This window comes from Pygocentrus nattereri, chromosome 4 (genome assembly GCF_015220715.1).
Source record: "Pygocentrus nattereri isolate fPygNat1 chromosome 4, fPygNat1.pri, whole genome shotgun sequence".
Classification (NCBI taxonomy): Eukaryota; Metazoa; Chordata; class Actinopteri; order Characiformes; family Serrasalmidae; genus Pygocentrus; species Pygocentrus nattereri.
Window position 1 is genome coordinate 2,090,437 of NC_051214.1, and position 20,969 is coordinate 2,111,405.

The following is a 20,969-nucleotide window of genomic DNA, read 5'->3' on the forward strand; positions in this document are numbered from 1 at the left end:
AGATTAGATGCAAAAGAGATGGAGATGTTTGTTTGTTTGTTTATTTGTTTGTTTGTTTGTATGGTTCTAAGAGTGGATAACCAAAACATTTACATTTCAGGGACAAGCAGCTTTACAATATTTGTGCATAAGTATGTCCAACATTTTTGCAATGATGCTGTCAGTGTGAAAGATGCATTATAATCACAGATTACAATTAGCTAATTTTATCTAATGTTAATAAAACTGGAGATTAGTAAAAGGGTTTATACCCAGTGGTGAGTGATTAAAAACAGTTTCCATGGACAATGCACTGGACAATGTAGATAAAAAACGCATAGTTTTGTTGTTGCATATTCATGGAATTTGTATTTAAGATCAAAATACTTAATCGTGTTTTTTTGTTAAAAACACAGTACTGACAGGAAGATGAACAGCAATTAGACTATTACTCAAGACTGCACTAATTAAATGCGGGGAAATAATTCTAAAATCAGAACAATTTTATTCGGGATGAATTAGGATTAAATATTTTTCCCAAAAGAATGATTCTGAACGACTTCCTAAACCAGCTATAAAAGAATGCATACACAATGGGATTACAAGTGGAATTGGTATACCCAACCCAAGTAAAGAAGTCAAATAAAACTGGTGGAATTATATGACCAATAAAAGGATCAATTAAAGCACAGATGAAAAATGGGGCCCAAAACAGAAGAAATACACCTATGACGATGGCTAATGTTTTGGTAGCCTTTATCTCCATCTTGCCCACTGCTGTACCTCTCTGAGAAGACTTCATTTGGCCATGCTGAATTAATCTTGCTTGTCTCTGAGCAATATGGAAAACTTTCAGGTATAAACCGATCATGATCACAGCAGGGATGTAGAAACAGAGCATTGTGAACACAGAACTTGCTGTTTTACTCAGAAACAAGATACAGCCCCCCTCACAGGCAACATTACTGTAGTAATAATCCTCATCTCCCAGAATACCGAGCTCTAGAAATATCATCCCGAATCCCACAAAAGCAGATACAGTCCAGCATACACCAATCATAAATGCAGTAGCATTAGGGGTCATTATACTGTGGTACAGAAGGGGGTGACAGACTGCGTAATATCGATCTACAGAAATTACACACAGGTTTAAAATAGAAGCAGTGCACAATGTCACATCAAGACTGGTGTGAATTTTACAGAAAAAACTCCCCAAATACCAGCAGCTCTCCACAGAGCGCAGCATGCTGGGAGGCATCACCACCCCTCCTATACACAGGTCAGCTACAGCCAGAGAGAGAATGAGGTAGTTAGTTGGTGTGTGCAGCTGCTTGAAATGAATGACGGTTATGATCACCAACAAATTCCCCAGAAACGTAAGAAGTGATATGAAGGCAAATAAAATGTAGAGTAATGACTGAACTTCCTTTGGATAAACCAATTTCTGACATGAGCCACTGAGAGACGTATAGCAGAGTGGAGGGTTTTCCAGAATCACAGTTTGGTTTAAAGTCGTTTTGTAGCCCATACTGTTTTCTTTTTTTTCACATTCAAAATGTTGTTTTAAAAATAACAATTTTAAAAAACAAATTCATAAACACTGTCCTCATACTGGCATGATTTGATTGAAAATGGTGATAAAAGCTGTTTAAAGCAATTACAACTATTGAAATACAAACAAACAAGTACACATCAAAAAAGAGTAAGTGTTGAAGTTATTGTTACAGAATATTTTATAAAACATGTACTTTACATTAGTTTGTAAAATGAGCTCATAGCCCCCTATGCTTGCAGACTGGGTGAACCAAAAAAGAGAACAAGAGATGTCTCTTATACACTCACAGACCTTCACTTCCCAAACCTATAAAATCACGTGGTCTGTTTTTTTCCCTGGACACTTTTACTGTGTTATAGTTGTTGGGGGGTGCTGCTCAAGTCAATGACTTGTAAAAGAAAAACATCTTATTGCATTTGTATAGACACATCTGACTGAAAAAGACTTGACACCTCTCCTGTAACTTCCTAGGCATCATGCTGTTGTACATCAGAATCAGAGTCAGAATCAGTTTTATTGCTTGCACACAAAAGGAATTTGTCTCTCGGTTACAATGATTATGAACAGTACAACTGCCATGATAGAGTGCTTGCATATCACAACAAAACAACAGATATTATTGAATGAACGAATCCAATCAATGATGATTGAAACCAACATATACAACTACAATAAAGACCAAAAACATGGCACAGCTTAATTAATGCACATGACTTGTGTGAGTATTCAATCAATAGCTTAATGTCCAGTAGAAAGAAACTGTTCTTGTGCCTGGATGTGTGGGCATCAGGTGTTCTGTAGCAACTGCCAGATAGGAATAGTTCAAACAGACTGTGTCTTGAGTGTGAAGGGTCATCAGCCAATTTCCTTGTCCTTTTCCTGACATGGCAAGAGCACAGGTCCTGGAGGGAGGGCAGATTGCTGCCAGTGATCCATACTGCAGCTCTGACTATACTCTGCAGTCTGGACCTGCCATGCTGGCTGGGGGAGCCAAACCAGACAGTGAGGTATGAGCAGAGTATGGGTTCAACAGCAACTCTGTAGAACTGGCAGAGCAGCTCCTTGGGAAGGCTGTACTTTCTCAGCTGGCGTAGATAGTACATCCTCTGCTGCACCTTCTTCTGATGGAAGTTACATTAGACTCCCACCTAAAGTCCTTGCAGATGATGGTACCAAGGAATGGTTCTGTGCTTGCCACAATGCAGTTGTGAATGCTAAGTGGAGACAGTGGTGGAGCGTTCTTTCTAAAGTCCACCATCATTTCCAGTCTTGAAATGCCTGTCCACCTCCTGTCTGCATGCAGACTTAACACCATCCTGGATGAGGCCAATTACCGTTGCATCATCTGCAAATTTTAGGAGCTTAATGGAAGGATCCCTAGAGGTGCAATTGTTGATGTAGATGGAAAAGAGCAGGGAAAAAAGTAAACATCCTTGTACTAAGAGTGCAGGTGCTGGATGTGATTGTACCCAGCCTCACAGGTAGCTTTCTATTAGTCAGGAAGCTGGAGACTTGGTAGCATGTGCAGCTGGGCTACTGGGCTAGATGTCAGAGCTACTGACCTGTAGTCATTCAGACCTCAGATACAGGGCTTTTTGGGTAAGGGAATGATGGTGGAGTGTTTAAAGCAGGACAGCACGATGGACAGCTCCAATGACTTGTTGAAAATTTGTATAAAGATGGGTGCTAACTGATCGGCACAACCTATCAAACATGATGGGGATACTATATCAGGTCCAGCATCCTTTCTGATCCTTCGTCATTTGAAGAGGCGATGCATGTCCTCCTCACAGATTGTAAGTACAGGATGAGGAGCAGTAGAAGTGAAAGGGACCCTGAGAGGAGATAATGTTGGCTGGTTATTGGACTAAACCTGCAGTAAAATACATTTAGGTCTTCAGCCAGACATTGGTTCTGATCCAGGTTGGGAGATAGTTTCTTGTTGTTAGTCAGATCTTTAAAGCCTCTCCACACTGGCACTGGGCTATTGGTACAGAATGTACTCTGCAGTTTTTCAGAGTAGTTCCTTTTACCTGCCCATATTTCCATGCGTTTCTGGCCCTGTCACATTGGACCCTGTCTCCTCTTCTGTAGCCTGTCTCCTTCTAATGCCGCAACTGTCATAGTTTAGGTATAAACCAGGGTCTGTCATTGTTGAATTTTCTTCAAGTTATGGTGGGCACACATGCATCTTCACAGAAGCTGAGTCCAGAGCTACAGCTTCAAACACACTCCAATCTGTGCGATCAAAGCAGCCCTGTAGCTCAAGCTTTCCCTCCACGGTCCAACCTTTTCTAGTGATGACAAGTGGTTTAGCACTTTTCAGTTTCTGCTTCTAAGTTGGGAGATATACAAGACTATGGTCAGAGTCTCCTACAGCTGTACGGGGGACAGCATGGTATGCATCCTTTAAAACAGTGTACCAATGATCAAGAGTGTTCATTTCCCTGGTCGGACGTATGTATCTGGGGTGCCTGTATCTTGCCTGTATCTGGGAAGTTCGTGGACAAGATTTGAAGTCCCCAAAAATGAAAAGGAGAGTGTCTGTCATGAGGGCTTGCAGTAGAATGTAAACACTAACCAGGATGAACGGCAAAAAATCTCCTGTTGAACAGTCTACAGTTAATGAAAAGAGCCCCCGGATAAGGCTGACATATTGTTATTAAAACACTGACGTCTGTGCACCAACCTTCATTTATGTAGAAACAAACTCCTCCACCTTTTAGCATTTCCGTTAGCTCTGATTTGCGGTCAGAACAATATAGTTGGAAACCAGGAAGGTGAACTGCAGTGTCAGAAGCTTGGTCGGACAACCAGGTTTCTATGAAGCAGCAGAACTTGAGAAGTTCTTGTTTGTTCCTAAGGAGTAATAGCAGTTCATCCATCTTGTTGCTAAGAGAGCAGAGATTAGCAAGGTGCAAAGCTGGAAGCGGAGTTCAGAAGCCCCATCTTCAGAGCTTCACCAGCAAGCAAGGTTTCCTGCATCTCTCATACAACATTGCAGCAGCACCAGCTAAGATGTTGGCAAACTCCATCGGATGAATGAAGGTATGCATCAAGTCATAACGAGTGAGCTGCCGAATGTTCAACAATTCCTCCCTTGTATATTTTACTGGATTTGTGCCGCACAGAATGATACAAACAAAGAAAACTACATAGAAGCACAGTGCCGAGGCAGCCATGCACGGCACCATTTGTTCTAAAAGAACAAACTCCAAATTTGTGCAGATATGATAGTACCTCCGTAGAACCGAATATAAGCAGGGCTTTGAGCGGTGCAACTTTCTAAGCACTGGCCTTTGTCACCTTTCTCTAATTTTTGGCTTAGTATTTGCTAAAGTAAGACTTCAGTGGTTTTCAAATTTTTCTGCCCTGGCGCTGTCGCTGTCAGTGTAAGTGTTGCAAAGCCACACATAATAAAACTTAAAATCTCTGGACATCTGCACAGAACTGATTTTCAGTCCCACTCCTGCAAGATTTCATCCCACTCCCACAGAAAACAGTCACTCTTTGCCCCGCTTCCACCAGCAACATAAACACTGGATCACACTCCCTCCTGCTGTTCTGTACAGATAGTTTCCATCTGCATTTGTCAGGTTTTAAAAAGAGTGCCATGAGTCAGACTTTTGTCAGTTTCATTGATTTGTGCTTACCTCTATTAAGAGCACTTCCCACAGCGGTGGCCATCTGACTGTCTGAGGACTCCACTGAGCGCAATTTGTGTGTATTTACAATGAGTTTACTAAATTTGGGTATTTTGCTTTTAGATATTATGTATTCATGCTAATTATTAAATAACATCAGTTTCTTTAGACTTTCATTAATTTGTGGGATTTCTCTATGTTATTCCACTCCCACCTGCATTGGGCTGGCTAACTGCATGATCCCAAACATGATAGATGCTGTAGTGAATCCTAACATGCTAATATTGTATTATCTATTTTCGGTAAAAACAGACACCTCGTTCTTCTTTTCAGCAACAAAAGTGCCTTTTGATTTGTACACAAACAGTAAGAAGCAGCAGCAAAGGTTTCAAATGTAAAAGTCATTATTTAGAGTAACGACATTCCCTTTTTAGCTCAACATGACATAATTCAAAATAGCTTTTTACAATCTGAAATGAATGTGTTCTGTAGGTAAACGATAATTTATAAACAAGAAAATTAGCTGCAGCTACAGACTTGTTTGTTTAACCTGTTTGAATCTTACTTTTTTGAGGACTTTTCAAGGTGATCCTGCACATCGTCCTACCTCCACTGGACATCGTCCTACCTCCACTGCACATCATCCTACCTCCACTGGACATCGTCCTACCTCCACTGGACATCGTCCTACCTCCACTGGACATCGTCCTACCTCCACTGGACATCGTCCTACCTCCACTGCACATCATCCTACCTCCACTGCACATCATCCTACCTCCACTGCACATCATCCTACCTCCACTGCACATCGTCTTACCTCCACTGCACACAATCCAGCTCCACTAGAACACAAGCAATATGTATTCAGAACAAATGCATTGGACAGCTATCGAACAGTAAGCCTAGTGTTCATTTATATTCATGGCTTATACTGACTTATGTTTTTTAAAATAAGAGATTTAGCACTTGTAATGTGACCAGCATCCCAAACCTATACAATACAATATTATTATTATTATTATTGAGTTAGCTTGCGACTGGTGCATCAGCTCTGGGTTTGGACGTCTGCAAACAAGAAGACAGCAACCTTTCGCAGTCAGTATAACTATGAGAAAACAGTAAAACAATTCATGTTTCAGGTGTTTTTTCCAATCATATTTGAAGTTGTTACATTGTAAAGCACTCATTTCTTTATTATGCACATATGCTGGTAAGAAACTAAGAAACCAAGTGTTCAAAAGAAATCCACTGTTCATTCATTCCACTATTCCACTATTCATTCAGAATTCAGGGCATCTAAGAAATCAGGACTTGAGTTACATCAAATATGGACCTGCTGAACAGATAATAAGAAGCTAGCTGTTGTTTTTTTTTTAGGAATGTTCTACCGTTCTGCACTGTATTAACTCTCAGCAGCTTGGTAGTCAGTGGCCCATGCTGTTAAGGCTCAAGACGCATGGTCTGAACAGAAACACTTTCCCTCGTTGAAGATGGGGATGGTAGTAGAGAAAAATCTTCAACCTCGTAAAACTCTCAGTTGCAAAAGTGATGTTTGACTGTCATGCTCCATATTTTCTGGTAGCTAACATATGCTAGCTCTAAAAAACACAGCAGTCCAGCCCACCTGGTTTCCCTTGCAGCCCCACTTCCAAACCCGTAGATCACTGCAGCGGCCTTCCCAGCATGCCCCTCCAATTTCTGAGCATTTTTTCAAAGATGAGCCAGGGGTGGAAAATAGTGAAAATAGTGGGGTGTAGTTACTCTTTAATGCGGGATAACAAGTGTGAAAAAACCTGCATCCATTGCCTTACTCAGTGCCAGAGTGGGAAATCCAGAGTCAGAATACAGTGTACAGTTTCAGGCCAGTTACCGTGAGCTAATAAATAAACTCACCGCACAAAAATGCTCAAATTGTAAATACTGCATCCAAGTGTATATCTGTAGCATTTTAAGGGTTAAACCAGTGGCTTCATCTCAGGTGACACAACCCGGGTTTATTCATTGTAACTGAGACTCATACAATGGACAGAGACTAGATGAAGCTTCGGATGCCTGTACAGATGTCAGTGCATCGAGACATTACAGGCAAAACATATTTAAACCAGAAACTTGTCCACTGTGTAAATATGCTTTAGCCTATGATGACTAGCTTTAGAGTTTTTTTTTCCACATCTTCACACAACTGGTTGTAATGACACTGCAGAACATTAGCACATTTTTTTTCGGTGTGGTGTGGGTGTGTGGAGTGCGGGCTGATCTGCATCATATTACTCCCAGTCTGAAAACCCACGACAGGCCTGGCTGTATTTAAAGGAATTATTAGATCTGGTGTTCGGTACTGACTGCTACAATAAAAAACAGAGTTTTCATCTAAAACTGTTTTTAAAAAAAACTAAACATGTAAATTTGTGTTTTTTGTGGATGATGGCTGCAGGTCTAGCATAAACCGCTAGATACACTTAATCTGATGGTGTGCACCTTCAACCCTCAATAAAAAATATGCTATTTAAAATTTTTATTAGAAAAGATTTGTAAACAAATATTTTTACTTATTTAGTAAAATTACATTTATGAGCATATACTTTCACTTCTATCTGAATAAAAAATCAAAGTCATACTTCAACTTTTACTTGAGTACTTTTTAATAGATTACTAGTACTTTTACTTAAATAAGGGATTTGTGAATTTCTGCCACTTCTGAATGTTAGGGAGTGCCACCTCTGAATGTCTGGGGATAAAATCTTTTTTTCTGAATACAAAACAGAATTACTGGCTAAGTCTAACAAACAGAAGTGTATTACCAGACCACCATTACAAATTGTTAGGTTTACTCACAAATAACCCTTTATGAATTATTTTGTTGGACAAACTGTGCATCATGACTTTTAATTTGCGTTTATTGTGGATAATTTGTATTTTCTCACAATTTTCTAAAAACAATATTTTAGTCTATAAAAGCTTTGATTTAATGAAGGTAAAGGATTCTAGCAACAAACTTTGGAACTGAATTTTAATTGTGTTAATTTACTGTCACAATGTGACCTTGGGGCTAAAGCACAGAATGTCTTTTTGTTCTTTAACATGAAGGTCCTTATGTTGAGCTTAGCCCCAATTTCTAATTGTTCCCTGTGCCCCTCAAATATAAAAGCTGACTGAGGTGAGCAGGGATTGACATTAATGACATAAATGTCCGATTTGGAGACAGGAGTTAAAGCAGATAAAGAAATTCATAGGATTTAGCTATTTTATACAAACACGTCAATCAACAAAATACACCCATCAAAGCGATATAAAGGTGTGGAGACTGAGAGTGTCTGCTAATTAGACTGACATTTCTCAGACCTGCACGATGGCCTTTGTAACTGGCCTTTACTGATGATGTAAATGTAAATGCTATAAATCTATTAATATTTCTGAATTTCAAACAAAACACTGAACTTGGTCAGGACATCAACCGTAACAGCTCTGACACAACACTACTCAGGGGGGCTACACCAGAGTTCATTAATACTAGAGTTGCTCAACATATATGCACCTCATAAGAATTAATTTCAGTGTTACAACAATAAGGATTTTTTTTTTCATTGCCACAAGTGTTAAGGCAACTTCCCTCCCTGTAATGGACCCTAACTTTTCCCTAATAGCTCGGGGCAGCCTAAACAGAGGTGACCAGCCCGCCCACAGTACAAGCACCTGCCCTCCCACATACGGGCATCACGCTCCTGACAAGAGAGGCGGGTGTGCCAAAGCTGCATAGATTGGTCAGTTGACTCGAGAGGCACTGGGGTGATCAGAGATAGATTTCTGACCCGTGAGTCTCCAGGCTCCCATTCCATACTGTGTTCCCACAGTTGGTTGTCCAACTTAAGAGCATGTTCTATAAGCTTTTCCAGTGAGTCTGGTGCATCATGGTCACCATCTCATCCTTAATCCTGCAGCTGAGGCCCTGATGAAAGGCAGCCATTAATTAAAATGCGGAACTTGACGGCATAAGTCCGCCACAGAACGTTTACCCTGTTTTATCTGGAAGAGACGAGAACGTATTGCAGCCATGAATTGTGCTGAAAAGGAGCATGAGGTTGCACCTTTCTAACACACAGGATAGCCAAAATAGGGTGCCCGCAGCTGTTTGCCACTCAGCCCTAATTAGCATTTTGTGGTGCCTTATCTCCCTGTAGGCTGGAAGGGGCCTTGTAAGACATTACAAGGAGAAAAAGACGACGAGAAAGACTAGAGGTCTTACTGCAAACATATGCCATTTTTTGGCTTGTAGTTGGATTAGGGTTAGTAGTTAGTAATTAGTAGTTAGTAGTTGATCTGCATTGAGAATGCTGAGAACATCATCGATCATTTAAACTGTTACTTATCACAACCCTAAATGAGCATCAAATCATCAGCAATAATAAATTACCCAGTTTAAAATGCACATCATTTTGATAGCTTATTGTAGTCAGTGTTAATAGTTAGTGCTAATTTAACAGTACATTAGCTAGTTTGATGATGTTATGCAAAGTTAAGACTTCTTACCCCAGAATTACTGCCACAGAGTTCAACGCTGCCACTGATATGCTGACAATTCTGTAAAACCAATTAGAAGGGAAAAAATAAAGTTTCTGCTATTATATGTGCATAATTGTATGATGGTGCTGTCATGCTAACTAGCTTAGGCTGAGACTGCAGAAAAATACTATGGAATTGCGAAAAGCTAATGTAGCTGGCACCCAGCTTTTACATTAAGCCTTCAAAGGGCCTAACAACAGCGTTAACACAAGCTTTTATTTTTAAACCATTAAAAATGTATAGGCATGGGGATTGCCCAGACACATAGGAGTCCCTAATTAAATCTTGCTTAAGGCCCCCCAAAAGAATAGAGCTGGCCCTGTTAGGAGCACACAATTACAGAATATTATTATTTTTTTAATATGATGGAAAAATATTGTTTGTTGAGTTTAGCCCTTGATTTGTAACTGTTCCATGTTCCCCTCAAATATAAGAGCTGGTCGAGATGAAAAGACAAATACAAAACTAGATGTCACAAAATCAACAGTGAAAATGAAATTGCTAGGATTTAGATATTTGCCTACTTGTAGCAACAAACAAGTTGAAATGATGAAAAAAGGTGATGAAGTGATGAACAAAGGTGTGAGGACGAAGATGGTCTGCAAATTGGATTGACACTGCTCAGACTGCATGATGGCCTTTGTAAGTGGCTCACTGGCCTTTATTGATGGCGTAAATGCATATAAACATCTATTAAAACCACCATATATGTCAGTTAAAAGACTGAATTTAAAAATACACAAAATTTGGTCAAGATATAAATCACAAGTCACAACTGTGTCACAAAATTAGTCAGGGGACCTACACCAGAGTTAGTTCTTACAGTGCTAGAACCTAACGTATATGCATCTAATCAAAATTAATTACAATGATCCAACAATAAGGATTTTTTTTTAACAGAAAGTTTAATATTTCTGTTGCCCCAGTTCTCTGAGTAACAGATGAAAAAAGTGTCAATTAAGCTTAAAGCAAGTTATAATAACTTTATTCGGGACGAATTAGGCTGAAATATTTTTCCCAACAGAATGGCTCTGAAAGATTTTCTGAACCAGCTGTAAAACAGTGCGTACACAATGGGATTGAATGTAGAATTAGAATAACCCAGCCAAGCAAATATATCGAACAGAACTGGTGGAACTATGTTTCCTATGAATGGATCAACAAAGCAACAGACACAAAATGGGGCCCAAAACAGAAGAAATACACCTACGATAACTGCCAAAGTTTTGGTAGCCTTTATCTCCGTCTTGCCCACTGCTGTACCTCTCTGAGAAGACTTCATTTGGCCATGCTGAATTAATCTTGCTTGTCTCTGAGCAATATGGAAAACTTTCAGGTATAAACCGATCATGATCACAGCAGGGATGTAGAAACAGAGCATTGTGAACACAGCACTTGCTGTTTTACTCAGAAACAAGATACAGCCCCCCTCACAGGTAACCCTGTTGTAGTAAAATTTTTCATCTCCCACAATACCGAGCTCTAGAAGTATCATCCCAAGTCCAACAAAAGCAGATACAGTCCAGCATACACCAATCATAAACGCAGTAGCATTAGGGGTCATTATACTGTGGTACAGAAGGGGGTGACAGACTGCGTAATAACGATCTACAGAAATTACACACAGGTTTAAAATAGAGACGGAGCACAATGTCACATCAAGACTGGTGTGAATTTTACAGAAGAAAGTCCCCAAATACCAGCAGCTCTCCACAGAACGCAGCATGCTGGGAGGCATCACAACCCCTCCTACAAGCAGGTCAGCTACAGCCAGAGAGAGAATGAGGTAGTTAGTTGGTGTGTGCAGCTGCTTGAAATGAATGATGGTTATGATCACCAACAAATTCCCCAGAAACGTAAAAAGCGATATCAGGCTGAATAAAATGTAAAGTAATGACTGAATTTCCACTGGATAAACCACCTGACAGGAATCGTTGAGAGACACATAGCAGAGTGGAGAGTTTTCCAGCATCACAGTTTGGCTAAGACTCAATCTGTAGCCCATGCTTTCTTAGTCATTAAAGAACACTTGATTTAAAAATCCTTGTTTTTAAATTTCAAATATCTTTTAAGATACAAAATTACTAAAATTACCCTCTTACATACATTACGTTGATCTGAAATTGTGAAAAAACCTATCTAAAGCCATATAACTATAGCAATTACGCAGTAACAAACATTAAATATAAAAACACAGTAAATATAGCATTATAATGAAACAAACAGTTTTACATCCCATTTACTCATAAAACAAGCTCTTTGCCAGGTCTTACCTCCTGGCAAGACAAAGTAGAAAAGAGATGTCTCATTTATAGTCTTGTACAGCATCACATCACTAAGTCATGTGTTGAGAGGTTTCCCTTAGCACTTTTTATGATGTAGTTACTGTAATGCACTAAACTGGAGCAATCTAATGGGGATTGTAGGGCAGGTGGCTGCTCCTGAAGCCAGTGACTTGCAGGACATCCTGAAAAGCACTGCACTTTTTTTGCGAATGATTCCACGATTAAAGAAGTAGAATTTCTCTTAGGTCTTTTCTCAAGAACAAACGATATTGGTGATATTGAAAGACATCAACAAATGAGGCCCATTGTTGGTCGATCAGGGTTCGTACAATTTTTAAACACTTGTTTTCTTTGACTTTTTTAATGACAAAATAAAATTTCCATGCCAAACATTTAGCACAGTGCTGGGTTATCTATAATCTATCCTGGCATACTGTGATACTGACATACCATTTCCTGTTTTAGTTATATTTTAGCGATATGTTAGATAAGGATCATTTAATTTTGTGCGCATTACTCATGGTATGCAGTCCTTGATGGTTTACATTTAATCCATTTGCTTAAAATCCATAAAAATAAGGAAACTCAGGAAAACTTTGTTCACTAGCTATATTAATTCTAAAGTTCATCATCACCTGGTAGGGTGATCCTGTGATGTATTTGATCATACCAAGATACTGATTTAACATATCGACTGTATCAAAAGCGAAACAGATTTACATGACCTAAATATTAATTTAATATTTAACTAATATTATTAAGTCAGAATACAAGTTAAATGAAATAACTGCAAGCAAGATTTAAATCCGATTTAAGGCCATATTGGCCATACATCAGCAGTTAGCTCACCTTAGGTTTCTTAACCTAGCTGCAGCATGAGATGATTACTGCAGTCGTGGGCTGGAGGTTGGGGAACTGGCCCTGTGACCGGAAGGTCGCCGGTTCGATCCCCTCGTCCGACAGTCCATGACTGAAGTGCCCTTGAGCAAGGCACCGAACCCCCAACTGCTCCCCGGGTGCCGTGGACAGGGCTGCCCACCGCTCCGGGCAAGTGTGCTCACTGCCCCCTAGTGTGTGTGTTCACTAGTGTGCATGTATGTGGTTGTTTCACTGCACGGATGGGTTAAATGCAGAGGTCTAATTCCACAGTGTGCAGAACACAGAGACAAATGGTTCAGAAGTCTAATCTGCAGAGCGGACTGTCACGCAAGACATATGGTATAATAGAGGTATCATTCATGCCCTACAGAGAAACCTCCCTTAAAGTTGCCAGCCATTTCTGGCACATGCACCTCGCACCACTTTCAAGTTTAAACCTAGCTTGACTCACAAGCCACATTTTCATGTAGCCTAATAATCTGTTAATAATCAGACTAATAGCTCGGAATTGGGATACAATACATCCATGTATACACCTCAATGAAAATAGTCTAGTCTGATTGAGGCCATTCGCAATACAGTTTCTATCCAACTGAGAGAGCTGAGCAATCCTGTAAATACTCTGTTTAATAGAAGAAGAATAACTGTGCAAACGTCTGTATCTGACTGTGATCCCTATCGGAAAGTTTAAGTCCGTTCTGCATGCACGTCGCGTCATATTTAAAGTTTATACCGTTCAATATGGCGGAGCAGAAACTGGTCTGCAAAGGAGACAAAGTTTTTGCTCTGATCTTTAAAAGACGGCGGTGGGACAGACGTCCCGCTTATGTGTTTCAGAACACATAATATGTATGACATATGTTGTTCTGCCATAGTTTTAAAGCAATTAAAAACAGAAAGGTGCCAGCCCAAAACTCTGACTGGACTGCCGTGATGATGGTTGTCATGGTAATGCCTACACTAATTGGTTCTCTACGCATGCATATCATTTTTGATCGGTTTACTTGCAGTGAGCACGTAAATGAAGATTGTCCATCAGATTGTTGAATAGAGTGAGAATAATCACCTCAATCTTAATCTTTAATCGGAATGTATTCAATCGGATTGGCAAAAATCTCTGCACATAAATGCAGCCACAGTAAAGTAACTAGTCACAAAAGTCTTGGTGTAAGAGACCAATTCCTCTTCACCACTGCTCAGATGTCAGCGACTCATATTAACAACATGTTGGTAAAGCTAGTCCACATGCAGACTTTTCAGTGCTCCAAATGTGATGCAGTGATGAACAGCATGGGGGGAAAAAAGCCCACAAAATTTCATGACTTCTCCAGCACTTATTATTTCCTATGACCTTTCCAGGCCTGGAAAACCAAATTTCTATATTCCATGACTGTTCCAGACTGTTAATGTTATGTAAAGAGTTAAGACTCCTAACCTAGAAATGTTTTGTCTTGCCACTGAATTAAATGCTGCAATTTAAAGCTACATGTTCCTTTACTACACAAATTATTCCAGAATAATAATGAGAGTAATTAAAACATCCAACTCTACACAGTATCACTCACTCACCCAAATCTGTGATGAATGTAGAAAACAACTTCTCTGCACTTCAAGACTTTCCTTTCCTGTGTGGCCCTGTTCCTGAAAACACAGTGAAACAGGGGCATTGCAGCATTAGAGAAGCATGAAGATGACTAGCTTTATTCCTCTTTCTTCTTTTCTCTTTCTTTCCCTTTCCTTAATCAAAAGGGCTGGAAACAAATGAAAGATGACTAAACTATGTTCTCTCCTTTTTCTACAGTCATTTGCATATGCTGTTACTATATACTGCCCTTCAGACAATAAAATGTAAATTAGCTGTATGTGGAAAAGTCACAGAAAAAGCTTTAAGTCAAACCCTTTTCAGTTTCTCTCAATATTCCTTCCTTTCCCTTTCATATTACTTTTAACCTTAGTAGACAGATCACTCTACCTTTGCGGTGGTCTAAATTTTGATATGTAATTCAGGTGTAAAATGTAGTCCGTTGGACTACATGCTACATGCTGGACTTTACCCCCCTCTGTTATCGCTGAAGACTGGCAGGGTCGCCTACAGAGCACCGCTAGTAGCCTGTTAGCTAATGAAGTAATGCTCTTTTTCATTTGAGGGTCCCATTTCGTAGGTGACTTCAGCCACTACCCCAGTTCCAAGGGACAACACCCAAACACAAGGGAACAAGGAATGGGATTGGGCCAAAGTCTGTTTCCTCTCATATATTATCTGTCATATGTGACTAATTCGCTTTCATAGCATGTAGCACGTAAAAGCTAGGTTAGGTAGCTACAAATCCAGCCAACTAAGATGAATTAAAAACACTCTATACAGTAAAATGTTCTGAAATGCGACAACGTGACAGATATATACAAACTACGACTAAAACGGTACTGAATTTAAGCTTATTTATTTATTTAAGACCAGTTTTACCTGAGAAGACGGAGACAAAGTTGTCCGGTCACCAACGAGCCGCTGACTAACGTTAACGGTTTACCTCAGGCGACCGTTGCGATTTGAAAATCCACAACTCCGCCTCCTCATTGGTCAACGCCGATTCGCAGATCTACAACTCATCTCCATTGCCGGTGGTCCGCGCGCATGCTTTAAAGATCACGCTGTTTGCCCTCCCTGCGTAATCCTAAACCCTGAGTGAGGAATTTGAGGACATTTAAAACGTGCACACCAGTAAAAATGGACAGTCAGCTACAGAAGCTACATCAACGTAGATATATTTGCCCCGATATGTTACCAAAGTTGAGATACAATTCATTTAAAACCGAAACGCTGTTAGCAGCAAACCTTTCGCCCAATTTTAATAGCCGGAACCGTCATCACAGTCGTTAAACGTAAACGCAAGTCGTATTGCGTCCTAATATCGTCGTGTTCTCAACCAAAACGGCAAATCTTTTCTAGATTGTTGACCATTTGGTTCACATCGCAACCAAAATCCAACAAAACGTAGCTCACGTTAGCGTTACGTTACCTGTGTGGTTGCCATAACAACAGTTGGCCTTAGCTAAGCTAGCCAGGTTACATGGCAAAATAAACGAAATATTCACTTACAGGCGATACTAAAGTCCAACGAACTTGCAGTGAACACTGTGCCTGGCTAAAACAGCTGCTTAACTGAGTTAGCTAAGCCAGCCTGAGCATAGAAACGTCTCTGGCATTTATTACAGCAGTTAAAGTTAGAATATGGACCAGTGCTTAGAACGTTTTGGCTTGCCCAGCACAAAATCAGTTTTTCCAGCGTTCCCACACCCATATCTCCCACCAAAACATGCTAAATATGATCTTCAGCAGCTTCCAGAACCTTCTACTCACTCTCTCTCTCTCTTTCTGAGGGCGCGCCATGACGTTAAGTGCCTCCAGGGGGCGCTCCAATGTTGCAGCGCCAGAAACGAAATATGCACTTTTTATTCGATGGCTAAAAATGTTTATGGATATAAAGTAGAATCGCTGGACAGGTGAAACAAATGAGTGTATGACTAAACCACCATAACTAGGATATGTTTTAGTGCAGAAAATTGACCAATACAAAAAAAAAATCACATAGTATATAACTGGATCTGTGTATTTTACCAATTCTCCTTTAGTTTTTTTTTTTTTTTTCCCCCATCACATTTATTTACATTTATGGCATTTTGACAGACGCTCTTATCCAGAGCGACTTACAGTTTGATCATTTTACACAGGTAGGCGAAGGCGGTGTTGGGAGTCTTGCCCAAGGACTCTTATTGGTATAGTGTAGGGTGCTTACCCAGGTGGGGGATTGAACCCCAGTCTATAGCATAGAAGGCCACTACATTAACCAACCATCATTGCTGTGTACGTTTTCCTGTAATTTGTCTATTGCCCATCCTTTTATTCTTCTATAAACGGCTATTGCGGTCTAGAATATGTGCTGCAAAAAATAATAATAATCCAAGTAATCAATCACTATCAAGTGATGGGCAGGTGCGAAGAAAGTGAGGAACAGCAAATAATCCTTAGTAACCCTGCTAGGAATAATCAGCATAGACCAGAATGTCAGGTAGTTAGCAAAAGGGTCGTTCTACAGAAACGTCCACTTTTCTGTCTCTCCATACGTGTCACTGGTGTTACCGACCCTCAGTGGTGTTACACATAATGAAGGTAACACCAGTGAATTTTTTAATGAAAAATGCATGTCTATCTCCATTTTGGCCGATTTTCAGCTTTTGACATAATTTGATTATGCATATTGGCCTTTATTTTGTGTAAAAAGTTCGTGAAGAATGGATCAAAATAAATGGCCAAAAATGACTTGATTAAAAAGTCGGGTTCCATTGACTTACATTGAAAGTAATGTTTGTTTTTTCCTTCTCCTGTAAAGTTAACATTTTGGAGATATGAGGTTTTGTTCAGACAACAGTGATATATGTCATAGTCGTATATAGACTATATACATATATATTGCAGTTAAAACTGCAGAAAAATGTGTTTTTTTCTTCAAAATATGGCCTCAGCCTTCACACACGACTGTGAGGACAGGCTCTTCTGTGGTGCTTGGAATTCTAGATGATTGATTTAAAAAACAATATTGCTGAATTTATGGCTGAAGAAGGTGTAACTGTTCAAATAAGATTGTTTTATTAGAAAATGTAAAACAAATTGTAACCCTAACGTGTTTTTTTATGTGTAATATATCTGTAAACGCTGGGGACACAATAACGGACGTTTCTCAATGACCCAAAGGCAGTTTTGACCAGCTAAACCAGCATCAGACCAGCATAAACCAGCTTGGATCAGAGAGAATTCATGCTGGTCCATGCTGTTTTTTCCAGTAGGGAAGCGAGGTGGACTGCATTGCAATGCAGGGCCAGTGGTGGGGCACGTAAAGACCCGGGGCCAGTTCAGTATATGTTGTTTTCGGGTATCATCACATCCGCATCTTTTAGTGAATGAACCTGTGAGTAGCTGCTACTATTTTTTTATTTAACGTGTGGTTTTACATGCTGTTCCAGCAATGTTGACTGAGGTGTTATAAACAAAGTAATATGAAAGCAAAATAAAGAAAGAGTGAAAAGACAGAAAACGAACACTATTTATCACAGAAAGCGAGTGAAAATGTGTTAAAACAGATATTTCCCCAGTGATGACATTAATAAAGGTCTTTCTTCCTCTCTCTCAACACCAACCTCTTCTACACATCTCCTCTCAAATCTCCTGCTAACACAGAAACATTTTATCTGTAGTTTTTTTATGTAATGTATAATTTTATAAAGCTAAACCTTCAATGAGACTCGTCTTGCATTCAAATGAATAAGAAACAATATGTTAAATCTAAAAATTTCACAACTCAATTTGTTGTATATCAAATGAGTGGCTTTTTATGGACACTTGTGTACATAAGCTTGTGTATGTAAACTTAATTGAGCTTAAAAAAGTAAGTGGCCTGGCTGCCTTCAGTTTTATATTTTTTTACTTTAAATTCAAACCAAATGTAACACATTTTATCTCAATATTGGATGTTCAATGAATTAGACATATTAAAACCGCCAGTTTACTGTGTGGTAGATTCGCCTTTTATATTTTACAGAAATTTCAGGCACCAAAGGCATTTAATCTCTTGCACTTTAACTGCACTTGCTCTTCGTTTTCATCTCTTTTTTTCTTTCTCTACTGTGCCCACGCTTTCTTTCTTTATCTCTCTCTCTCTCTAAACATGAAAAGCACCCAGGCACTCAGATCTTTTTCATTTGCAAGCTTTTGGTCAGAAACCTTGTTCAAGGCATGAATGGATACAACCGTGCTAAAAGGTTAAGCAGAGCACTTGACTGCACTTTAATGCAGGGCATATGTGTCAATCAGTTGAGCTTGTGGCTCAGCATCATGGGAAATGTAGTGCTTAATTTGATACACAAGTTAAAGACATACTGTCCACAGAGACATTTAAGAAACAATGAGCACTTGAGATCAATGCTACGTGAACATCATCCATCATAAAACATACAGCTTGTAGAAACTACTGTTGTTTATTCATACAAAAGGCCCAGTGGTTGTAGTGTACCCAGTGCGGCTGTACTGATACAGTGTAGTACTGAAACCGACTGAAACCCAGCCAAGTCTGACACAGGATGAGCTTGGTTCTTTCTCTCTCTCTATTTTGAGGAGTGAGTGAAGGTTTGAGAGGTGCCAAAAAAAAAATATTTGGGGCTAGAGCACAGGAAACCCAGGCCAGGCGATGCCCCTGTGACTGGTTCATTGTTCTTTATTGATAATGTATATGTTTATGACAGTTGTGTCACATAACGGGCCAGGGTGACTAGTCCAGTCTTAGTTCAGTACTAGAATTCCTCAACCTAAATCCATCTCATCAGGGTTAATTACAGCACAAGAGCAGTGAAGACTTTCGCTGAGTGAAAGCTAGACTTGCTTTGAGTCAACAATCTGAGAAACGGATGCAAATCCATAGGGTTCTATTTAATTATTTGCACAGAGATATGCTCAGAACAGCTTTGTCCAGGACGAATTAGGCTGAAATATTTTTCCCAACAGAATGGCTCTGAAAGATTTTCTGAACCAGCTGTAAAACAGTGCGTACACAACAGGATTGCAGGTAGAATTAGAATAACCCAGCCAAGCAAATATATCAAATAGAACTGGTGGAACTATGTTTCCTATGAATGGATCAACAAGATTACAGATAAAACATGGGGCCCAAAACAAAAGGAACACGCCTATGACGATGGCTAATGTTTTGGTAGCCTTTATCTCCGTCTTGCCCACTGCTGTACCTCTCTGAGAAGACTTCATTTGGCCATGCTGAATTAATCTTGCTTGTCTCTGAGCAATATGGATAACTTTCAGGTATAAACCGATCATGATCACAGCAGGGATGTAGAAACAGAGCATTGTGAACACAGCACTTGCTGTTTTACTGAAAAACACAGTACAGCCCCCCTCACAGGCAACATTACTGTAGTAATAATCCTCAACTCCCAGAATACCGAGCTCTAGGAAAATAACCCCGAATCCCACAAAAGCAGATACAGTCCAACATACACCAATCATAAATGCAGTAGCATTAAGGGTCATTATACTGTGGTACAGAAGGGGGTGACAGACTGCGTAATATCGATCTACAGAAATTACACACAGATTTAAAATAGAGACGGAGCACAATGTCACATCAAGGCTGCTGTGAATTTTACAGAATAAAGTCCCCAAATACCAGCAGCTCTCCACAGAGCGCAGCATGCTGGGAGGCATCACCACCCCTCCTACAAGCAGGTCAGCTGCAGCCAGAGAGAGAATGAGGTAGTTAGTTGGTGTGTGCAGCTGCTTGAAATGAATGATGGTTATGATCACCAGCAAATTCCCCAAAACTGTTAGCAGTGACATGACAACGAACAAAATATAAAGTGCAATTCGAGCTTCCTTTGGATAAACAAACTTCAGGCATGAACCATTGAGTGACTCGTAGCAGAGTGGAGGGCTTTCCAGCATCACAGTTTGACTGAGAGTCTTTTGGAAGTCCATACTGTATCTAATGATACAGCAGATGTTGGATTAGTTAAAGGATATTATTAACCAGCAATTATTAATCAGCAACACAGAAATACCCTGACATCACAGTGAGCTGAAATGGCCACAAAAGCATTACAAACATATGGTATATCTGCAGGTGTGTTTCGTGTTGTTTCATCACATCGTGGACGTTTGAGCGCTCTGACAGATCTGACCTCTGTCTGCAGACAGCAAAGACACACAGTGTTCCCACTTTATAAACACTGCCCTTTCAGCCATGCGTTCATTGTATTCCCAAGATAATGCTTGTGGCAAACATTACTTAGCCTGAATGAGTTAAAAATATATATTTTTTAGGAAATTGGGGAGATACAAGTTTGGTAAGGTTTTTTTTACACACACACACACACACACACACACACACACGCGTACGTGCACACACACGTGTCTTACATAACTTGTGAGGACGTTTATTGGTTTCTATTGACTTTTTTTTCCAAAAAGCATGAACTTTGTGAAACCTGCACAGGACCAGCAAAGTC

The 20,969-nt window shown here is 39.8% G+C and overlaps 3 protein-coding genes across 4 annotated transcripts; all 3 read right to left on the bottom strand.

Moving 5' to 3' along the window:
• Positions 1-472: 472 nt before the first annotated feature.
• Positions 473-1,507, bottom strand: LOC108432781 (trace amine-associated receptor 1-like). Its single transcript, XM_037537954.1, has one exon. It carries the CDS (start codon positions 1,505-1,507, stop codon positions 473-475), a length of 1,035 nt encoding a protein of 344 aa, XP_037393851.1.
• Positions 1,508-10,374: 8,867 nt separating this feature from the next.
• On the bottom strand, positions 10,375-16,309 carry LOC108432856 (trace amine-associated receptor 1-like). 2 transcript variants are annotated; one of them, XM_037537956.1, is made up of 4 exons: positions 16,261-16,309; positions 15,367-15,581; positions 14,472-14,543; positions 10,375-11,502 (listed from the first exon to the last, which is right to left on the bottom strand). In XM_037537956.1, the coding sequence occupies exon 4, from the start codon at positions 11,474-11,476 to the stop codon at positions 10,712-10,714; it is 765 nt and encodes a 254-aa protein (XP_037393853.1). In that variant the 5' UTR covers positions 11,477-11,502; positions 14,472-14,543; positions 15,367-15,581; positions 16,261-16,309; the 3' UTR covers positions 10,375-10,711. The 2 variants fall into 2 exon arrangements, with proteins under 2 accessions (XP_037393853.1, XP_017562466.2); XM_017706977.2 differs by lacking the exon at positions 16,261-16,309 and adding an exon at positions 16,000-16,129.
• Positions 16,310-19,404: 3,095 nt separating this feature from the next.
• LOC108432858 (trace amine-associated receptor 1-like) lies at positions 19,405-20,439 on the bottom strand. Its single transcript, XM_017706980.2, has one exon. The coding sequence runs from the start codon at positions 20,437-20,439 to the stop codon at positions 19,405-19,407; it is 1,035 nt and encodes a 344-aa protein (XP_017562469.1).
• Between the last annotated feature and the right edge of the window lie 530 nt (positions 20,440-20,969).